A 9,785-nucleotide genomic window follows, 5' to 3' on the forward strand; every position below is an offset into this window, starting at 1 on the left:
CATTTGTATATTGGAGAGTCTAAGTACGTAAGGTTTATGTGCCCGCCAAGACCTACAGATAACAGTGTATGTCGTCAAGAGTACATGCAATGATGTCACATGATGATTCTCTAAAAGCGCTCTGGAAATTTTCGTGTAATTTTATTTCCAAGCTTATTAAAGCTCACAAAACAGGAATCCGCAAAAAATCTGAGATGGTATGACTTCGAATTGAAACATAGTTCAGGCACCCCGTGACCATATGTTCCATTATCGTTTGTACTTGTTCAATTTTTATTTTTCTGCAATACCAATACAATAACCAAATTAACAAGTAAGGAAGGCTAAGTTCGGGTGTAACCGAACATAACATACTCAGTTGAGAGCTATGGAGACAAAATAAGGAAAATCAATCTGGGGTAACCCTGGAATGTGGTTGTATAACATGTGTATCAAATGAAAGGTATTAAAGAGTATTTTAAGAGAGAGTAGGCCATAGTTCTATGGATGAACGCCATTTAGGGATATCGCCATAAAGGTAGACCAGGGCTGACTCTAGAATTTGTTTGTACGATATGGGTATCAAATGAAAGGTGTTACTGAGCATTTTAAGAGGGAGTGGGCCTTAGGTCTATCGGTGGACGCCTTTTCGAGATGTCCCCATTAAGGTGGACCAGGGGTGATTCTATAATGTGTTTGTACGATATGGGTATCAAATGAAAGCTGTTAATGAGTATTTTGAAAAGGAGTGATCCTTAGTTCCATAGGTGGACGCCGTTTCGAGATATCGCCATAAAGGTGGACCAGGGGTGTCTCTAGAATGTGTTTGTACGATATGGGAATCAAATGAAAGGTGTTACTGAGCATTTTAAGAGGGAGTGGGCATTAGGTCTATAGGTGGACGCCTTTTCGAGATATCGCCATTAGGGTGGGCCAGGGGTGACTCTAGAATGTTTGTACGGTATGGGTATCAAACGAAAGGTGTTACTGAGCATTTTAAGAGGGAGTGGGCATGAGGTCTATAGGTGGACGCCTTTTCGAGATATCGTCATTAGGGTGGGCCAGGGGTGACTCTAGAATGTGTTTGTACGATATGTGCATCAAACGAAAGGTGTTACTGAGCATTTTAAGAGGGAGTGGGCATTAGGTGTATAGGTGGACGCCCTTTCGAGATATCGCCATTAGGGTGGGCCAGGGGTGACTCTAGAATGTTTGTACGATATGGGTATCAAACGAAAGGTGTTACTGAGCATTTTAAGAGGGAGTGGGCATTAGGTCTATAGGTGTACGCCTTTTCGAGATATCGCCATTAGGGTGGGCCAGGGGTGACTCTAGAATGTGTTTGTACGATATGGGTATCAAATGAAAGGTGGTAAGGAGTATTTTAAAAGGGAGTAATCCTTAGTTCTATAGGTGGACGCCTTTTCGAGATATCGCCATAAAGGTGGACCAAGGGTGACTCTAGAATGTTTGTACGATATGGGTATCAAACGAAAGGTGTTACTGAGCATTTTAAGAGGGAGTGGGCATTAGGTCTATAGGTGGACGCCTTTTCGAGATATCGCCATTAGGGTGGGCCAGGGTGACTCTAGAATGTGTTTGTACGATATGGGTATCAAATGAAAGGTGGTAATGAGTATTTTAAAAGGGAGTAATCCTTAGTTCTATAGGTGGACGCCTTTTCGAGATATCGCCATAAAGCTGGACCAAGGGTGACTCTAGAATGTTTGTACGGTATGGGTATCAAACGAAAGGTGTTATTGAGCATTTTAAGAGGGAGTGGGCATTAGGTCTATAGGTGGACGCCTTTTCGAGATATCGCCATTAGGGTGGGCCAGGGTGACTCCAAAATGTGTTTGTACGATAAGGGTATCAAATGAAAGGTGGTAATGAGTATTTTAAAAGGGAGTAATCCTTAGTTCTATAGGTGGACGCCTTTTCGAGATATCGCCATTAGGGTGGGCCAGGTGTGACTCTAGAATGTTTGTACGATATGGGTATCAAACGAAAGGTGTTACTGAGCATTTTAAGAGGGAGTGGGCATTAGGTCTATAGGTGGACGCCTTTTCGAGATATCGCCATTAGGGTGGGACAGGGGTGACTCTAGAATGTTTGTACGATATGGGTATCAAACGAAAGGTGTTACTGAGCATTTTAAGAGGGAGTGGACATTAGGTCTATAGGTGGACGCCTTTTCGAGATATCGCCATTAGGGTGGGCCAGGGGTGACTCTAGAATGTTTGTACGATATGGGTATCAAACGAAAGGTGTTACTGAGCATTTTAAGAGGGAGTGGACATTAGGTCTATAGGTGGACGCCTTTTCGAGATATCGCCATTAGGGTGGGCCAGGGTGACTCTAGAATGTGTTTGTACGATATGGGTATCAAATGAAAGGTGGTAATGAGTATTTTAAAAGGGAGTAATCCTTAGTTCTATAGGTGGACGCCTTTTCGAAATATCGCCATTAGGGTGGGCCAGGTGTGACTCTAGAATGTTTGTACGATATGGGTATCAAACGAAAGCTGTTACTGAGCATTTTAAGAGGGAGTGGGCATTAGGTCTATAGGTGGACGCCTTTTCGAGATATTGCCATTAGGGTGGGCCAGGGGTGACTCTAGAATGTTTGTACGATATGGGTATCAAACGAAAGGTGTTACTGAGCATTTTAAGAGGGAGTGGACACTAGGTCTATAGGTGGACGCCTTTTCGAGATATCGCCATTAGGGTGGGCCAGGGGTTACTCTAGAATGTTTGTACGATATGGGTATCAAACGAAAGGTGTTACTGAGCATTTTAAGAGAGAGGGGGCATTAGTTCTATAGGTGGACGCCTTTTCGAGATATCGCCATTAGGGTGGGACAGGGGTGACTCTGGTATGTTTTTGTACGATATGGATATCAAATTAAAGGTATTAATGAGGGTTTTAAAAGCGAGTGGCCCTTAGATGTATATGTGAAGGCGTTCTCGTGATATCGACCAAAATGTGGACCAGGTGATCCAGAAAATCATCTGTCGGGTACTGCTAATTTATTTATATATGCAATACCACTAACAGTATTCCTGCCAAGATTCCAAGGGCTGTTGATTTCGCCTTGTAGAACTTTTTCATTTTCTTCTACTTAATATGGTAGGTGTCACACCCATTTTACAAAGATTTTTCCAAAGTTATATTTTGCGTCAATAAACCAATCCAGTTACCATGTTTCATCCCTTTTTTCGTATTTGGTATAGAATTATGGCATTTTTTTCATTTTTCGTAATTTTCGATATCGATAAAGTGGGCGTGGTTATGGTCAGATTTCGCCCATTTTTTATACCAAGAAAAAGTGAGCTTAGGTAAGTACGTGGGCTAAGTTTAGTAAAGATATAGCCGAGCGGAAGGACAGACGTTGGACTGTGTATAAAAACTGGGCGTGGCTTCCACCGATTTCGCCCATTTTCACAGAGAACAGTTACCGTCATAGAATCTATGCTCCTACCAAATTTGAGAAGGATTGGTAAATTTTTGTTCGACTTATGGCAATAAAAGTATTCTAGACAAACTAAATGAAAATGGGCGGAGCCACGCCCATTTTGAAATTTTCTTTTATTTTTGTATTTTGTTGCATCATATCATTACTGGAGTTGAATTTTGACTTAATTTACTTATATACAGTAAAGATATTAAATTTTTTGTTAAAATTTGAATTTTAAAAAATTTTTTTTTAAAAAGTGGGCGTGTTCTTAATCCAATTTTGCTAATTTTTATTTAGCACATATAGAGTAATAGTAGTAACGTTCCTGCCAAATTTCATCATGATATCTTCAACGACTGCCAAATTACAGCTTGCAAAACTTTTAAATTACCTTCTTGTAAAAGTGGGCGGGGCCACGCCCATTGTCCAAAATCTTACCAATTTTCTATTCTGCGTCATAACGTCAACCCATCTACCAAGTTTCGTCACTTTATCTGTCTTTTGTAATGAGTTATCGCACTTTTTCGGTTTTTCGAAATTTTCGATATCGAAAAAGTGGGCGTGGTTATAGTCCGATATCGTTCATTTTAAATAGCGACCTGAGATGAGTGCTCAGGAACCTACATACCAAATTTCATCAAGATACCTCAAAATTTACTCAAGTTATCGTGTTAACGGACGGACGGACGGACGGACGGACATGGCTCAATCAAATTTTTTTTCGATCCTGATTATTTTGATATATGGAAGTCTATATCTATCTCGATTCCTTTATATATGTACAACCAACCGTTATCCAATCAAACTTAATATACTCTGTGAGCTCTGCTCAACTGAGTATAAAAATATTGTACTAGAATTTGAAAATAATAATACCGCTAAGAATGCCCGTACGTATAGAAAGGGATCTTGCCTGATATTGATAGTGCTAACAACGCCCGTAGCGCTTTAAAGACTACTTTTCTAATAGTACCCATGAGGATATAAAAGAGATGAGGAAAGAGCTATAAAAAGGACCAGCCCGACAGCGACAAACAGTCACAGTAGATCTCTCCATACGATATACTCAAATAAAAATATCACTTCAACTCATACAAAGAGATTAAAACTGTTTATAGTCGCATACTCTTTTGTGACCCATCCCGGATTCACCCTAGAATAATCGCATTTTTTGCAGGGATATTACCCGGAAAAAAGTATGATGGTCTGAAATTTTTCCAAGCTTAGTCGCAGGTAAGGATGCAATATCGATAAAAGCATCAGTGTTCCAACATCAATGTTCTTCAATAAAAAATTAAAAATGTCGAATACATCGACCTTAACATAACGGAAATGATTAAGCAGAAAACGTGTTTTTGGAACTCTCAGGTATAAATGTCTCGAATAGCTGTCAGCGGATTTATATTCAGTCTTTGGTATGGCTTTCAGAAAAATGTAGGCTCATTTCTGAGTCTTTAATTTATTGGCCTATGTAATTTGCATCAGCACGGTATTTTTTTTAAATTTGTAAATGAGAAACTGCGGCGTGTCTCCCAATGTGCGTCGCGCTTCATTTAAAATTGTCCTACGAGTTGGCGAGACGGACTTCTTACGACGTGGAATGAAAAAATGGCGCATATATTGTATGCTCACGTCGATGGTGTTACGCTACTGACTGTCAGTCACCCAAAGATCTTGGGGGAAACGTGAATGGGGCGAAGCAGAGTTATCACAACAACAACAACCCGACCTCTATATTTCATACCGAATCCAAACGTCAACTGAGAGATATATAATTTTTTTATATAAAGATTTTCATGGCAGAAATACACTCGGAGTGTTTGCGACTACTGGCGAGGGGCGAACCCTTTTAGAACTATTTTTTACTGATTTAAAAAAATATTTCCTAAATTTTGAATGCCACCGTGGTGTGATGGTAGCACGCTCCGCCTACCACACGTTATGCCCTGGGTACCACCCCGGGCAAAGCAACATCAACATTTTAGAAATAAGGTTTTTCAATTAGAAGAACATTTTTCTAAGCGGAGTCGCCCCTCGGCAGTGTTTGGCAAGCGCACCGGGTGTATTTCTGCCATGAAAAGCTCTCAGAGAAAACTCATCTGCCTTGCAGATGCCGTTCGGAGTCGGCATAAAACATGTAGGTCCCGTCCGGCCAATTTGTAGGGAAAATCAAGAGGAGCACGACGTAAATTGGAAGAGAAGTTCGGCCTTAGATCTCTTCGGAGGTTGTCTCGCCTTACATTTATTAATTTTTTTTTTTTAATTTTGAATGCTGCTTTGCTCGCGACCCATTTTCGATGTGGTAGGCGGATCACGTTACCACAACACCACGGCGGCCAGCATTATTTTTAGATATAAAATTTTACAAAAAGAGTAATTTCCAATCGTTCCGAAAATACATAGTTACAGTGACAGTTATAAATTTAATAATCTCCACTGAGCGATATGGACTGTATTCAGACTAATCTTTTTGGCCTCTATACTGAAAATTTTGTGCCTAGTGGTTATTGGTTTATGTCTTTGCTGATTCATAGCAAAGCTTTCGCTAGAAGGCACAGGGTGACATATAGAAGAAATGTTTATAAATTTATTCTGAAGTTCAAAAATATTACAAACAAGTTTTCCATTTATTTCCAGCAATGGGTTTGACTTTCTTACAAAGCAAGTTTTTCTTTGGAAGAAAATATTAATGGTTTTTCTAATAAAACAGCTCTGCCGTTGTTTTTTTTAAATTCTTTTATTGTTATGGAATATGTATTGAATGTACGCAGATTTTGAAGCTGACCCTGGTTAAGGCACACTCTATTATTAATCATTATAAATCTTTGTCGATAACATTGCAATCTCCCTCAGATTCATCGGTTTGAATTGGGCCAGACATTTGCCATTTGAATAGTTTTCCTTAAAAAAATTTATATAAAAGTTTAGAATATTTTATAAGTATATAATAGTGGCTTGTTCATCGTTAGTAGAAAACATCAACTAACGCTTCAACAAGCCCGGTATAAAAACCAGTGCTTTAGGTTAAAATAAATATTGAAAAACTGAGTAAAATGTTTTACCAAAATTTATTTGGCGCTGTTTAAGTCTTGGATCCTCCGAATGCAATTCTTTGGTGCTATGCTTCGACAGATTATTTATGGATCTGAACGAAAAAATCATTTTAGGTATACTTTGGTGTTCGTGAGGTGGTGTTGAGTTCACCTTTTGATTGTAGTAATTATGTTCCAGATCATAATGATCGAGAAATTTTAAGTTCTTTAAAGCGCAGGAAATCTGTGATCTACAAAGAAAAAAATGTAAATTGAGAAAAGAAAATGTAATTAATTTTTTGTTTTTCATTTTTCAGAAACACGTTCATTGAGATTGTAAACATTTATTAAAATCTAGATCTATTTATTTTATAGAAACATTTTATTAGATTTTTTTTAAATTAAAAAAAAAATTGATTGGTTTAAAAAAAATTTATAATTTTTAGAATTTTTCGATTCAAGATATTTAATTTATGAAAAGGAGCAATGGAGGTATTTTGATATGCCAGATACTAACACAAATGGTTTTTTAGGATTATTATGAAATTGTGCGACACATTTTTTAACAATTTTTTCTTTTAATATTTGGAAATATTTGTCAAAATCCAAATTTTTGACAAAATACAAAAAAAAAAAAAAAAAAAAAAAAAATTATAAATTAAGAAAACAAAATTATTTTATTAAATTTTTTTGAATTAAAAAAAAATTGAATGGTTTAAAAAAAATTTATAATTTTTAGAATTTTTCTATTCAAGATATTTAATTTATGCAAAAGAGCAATGGAGGTATTTTGATATGCCAGATACTAACACAAATAACGGTTTTTAGGATTATTATGAAATTGTGCTACACATTTTTTAACATTTTTTTTTTTAATATTTAGAAATATTTGTCAAAATCCAAATTTTTGACAAAATTCAAAAAAAAAAAAAAAAAAAATTATAAATTAAGAAAACAAAATTATGTATTATAATCTAGATCTATTTATTTTATAGAAACATTTTATTAAATTTTTTGAATTAAAAAAAAAAAAATTTATTGGTTTAAAAAAAATTAATAATTTTTAGAATTTTTCGATTCAAGATATTTAATTAATGAAAAAGATTAATGGAGGTATTTTAATATGCCAGATACTAACACAAATAACGGTTTTTAGGATTATTATGAAATTGTGCTACACATTTTTTAACAAAAAAATTTTTTTTAATATTTGGAAATATTTGTCAAAATCTCAATTTTTGACAAAATTAAAAAAAAAAAAAATTATCAATTAAGAAAACAAAATTATTTTCTCAATTAAAAAAATATAATTCAATTTTAAACAACTCATAGTTTTTAACAAAAAAAATTGGTTCGAAAATTTTCGAATTTTTTTTGGTTTCTTATTTCGATTTTTATTTTTTAATTTTTGTGAAACATGGCCTTAATTCTCAGATCAAAATTTGTTATACAGAAATACTTTGTTTACATTCAAGGATTTTCTAAATTTTAAATTAATAAAAAAATTGTAAGAATTTCTTTAAAAAAGAAAAAAAAATATAAATTTGTTCTAACATTTTTTTAAGAAAACCATTTTCATCCTGGTGCGAATTCTAAAGAAAATTTGTTCAAAGAAAAAAAAATATATATTTAAATTTTTTTAAATTCTCAATACTTTCGAAAGATTCGTAAAAAATATTTATTGAATAAAATATGTTTTTTTTTACGTTTTTGGTTGATTTAAAAAAAAAATAAATATTATGAATAATTTTTTATTTGTTATTTTTTATTTCTTTGAACTTTAAAATTTTTCTTAGTTAAAAAAAATTATTGAAGAAATTTTATTCAAAAAGAGAAAAAGGAATAGAAATATTTGGTTTGTCGGAAAATGCTAGCTAAAATATAAATTTGTTCCAACATTTTTTTAAGAAAACCATTTTCATTCGGAAACGAATGCTAAAAAAAGTTCGTATATTCGAATGCCTAGTTTTTTTTGAATAAAAGAAAATTTTCAATTTTTAAATTTAGATGGTTGAAGATATCTAATTTGCTTGGATGTAATAATTTTGTGGGATTGTGAGATTTTGTGAAATTTATAATTCAACCGTTCTTTCAATAAATTCAAATATGTTTATTTACCGGTAATAATTCATAATCAACATATTCACAAAATGGCTGCAATTCCAATTTATCAGGACAAATGGGATTGCCGTGAAGACTAAGATATTCCAGATTGGGGAAAATGTCGACTAAAAATTTCATTGTTTTACGCAGATCCATAAGCTTTCAGCAAAAAAAGAAAATAATTTATCAAATTTTAATTTTAATCTTTTGATTCATAAAACATACTTCATTACGATTCAGCATAAGTACTGTAGCCTTTGGTAGAGTCCTCTGCAATTGATTAAAATGTGCCTCATGCAGATGATTATTGTCCAAAATTAAATATTTTAAATTTGTAAATTCATACAAAAAAGTTAAATTAACCAGCCGATTATGACTGCAATCCAAATATTCAGTGCATTCACCAAATGCATCAACAATTTCCGTTGGCAATGACATATAATGGCAGTGGGCTAAGATCAGCTGTGGGGAAGAAGGCAGGTGTGATAAGTAAACAAATGCTGAACATTGTTCGTTGTTGTAATCTACGGGATTACAAGTGTAAACCTGATAACCGTACTCACTCACTCACCTCTTTATGTTTAGCATTGTAGCGAATTTTTGGGTGCCACATTGCAATGTAAGGCAGTTCTATTTTGTTTTAGTTAAATTTATTTATTTTAAATACTATTTATTATGAAAACACATGTGTAATTGTTTATTTCAAATTATTTTATTTTGTAAGTGAATACGAAGCCACACAAATACTTATTATCGTTAACAGATTCTCTTGGGTTCTTCTTCTCTCTTTCAGATTTGGTTTAGTACTGATCTTGTTTTCCACTTCTTTATGAGTCAAGTTCATGTATGATCAGTGATCACAATTGCGATAAGACTAAAAATTTGAAGTATAGATGTCGCAAAAAGCATCTTGTTTATAGAAGGTGGTTTCTTAGCCTATCTTCTTTTTTTCTAAAAACTTTAAAAATTCTTGTATGTATAGAAGAGGCATTATTATTATTATTATTATTATTATTCCATACTCCATTAGGAGCTTAAGGATTCAACAAAAGTTTTCCAATTATCTCTATTTCGTGCTATTTGCCTTAATTCGTTAAACGATTTGCCAAGAACCGTTCTCCTCCAAGTCATCTTTGGTCTGCCCCTGCATCGTTGCCCTTGAGGATTCCAGGTTAAGGCAGCATGTGTAACGTCATCGTATGGCTTTCGTAATG

General features: G+C 34.4%; 1 protein-coding gene across 1 annotated transcript; it reads right to left on the reverse strand.

The window, feature by feature from the left end:
* Positions 1 to 6,154: 6,154 nt before the first annotated feature.
* Positions 6,155 to 9,365, reverse strand: LOC137245197 (leucine-rich melanocyte differentiation-associated protein). Its single transcript, XM_067775492.1, is given in 6 exon segments — positions 6,155 to 6,337; positions 6,499 to 6,719; positions 8,587 to 8,595; positions 8,597 to 8,730; positions 8,797 to 9,033; positions 9,143 to 9,365. Coding segments are annotated over 6 exon segments (729 nt in total). The 5' UTR covers positions 9,185 to 9,365; the 3' UTR covers positions 6,155 to 6,251.
* Between the last annotated feature and the right edge of the window lie 420 nt (positions 9,366 to 9,785).

This window comes from Eurosta solidaginis, chromosome 1, assembly GCF_040869045.1.
Source record: "Eurosta solidaginis isolate ZX-2024a chromosome 1, ASM4086904v1, whole genome shotgun sequence".
Classification (NCBI taxonomy): domain Eukaryota; kingdom Metazoa; phylum Arthropoda; class Insecta; order Diptera; family Tephritidae; genus Eurosta; species Eurosta solidaginis.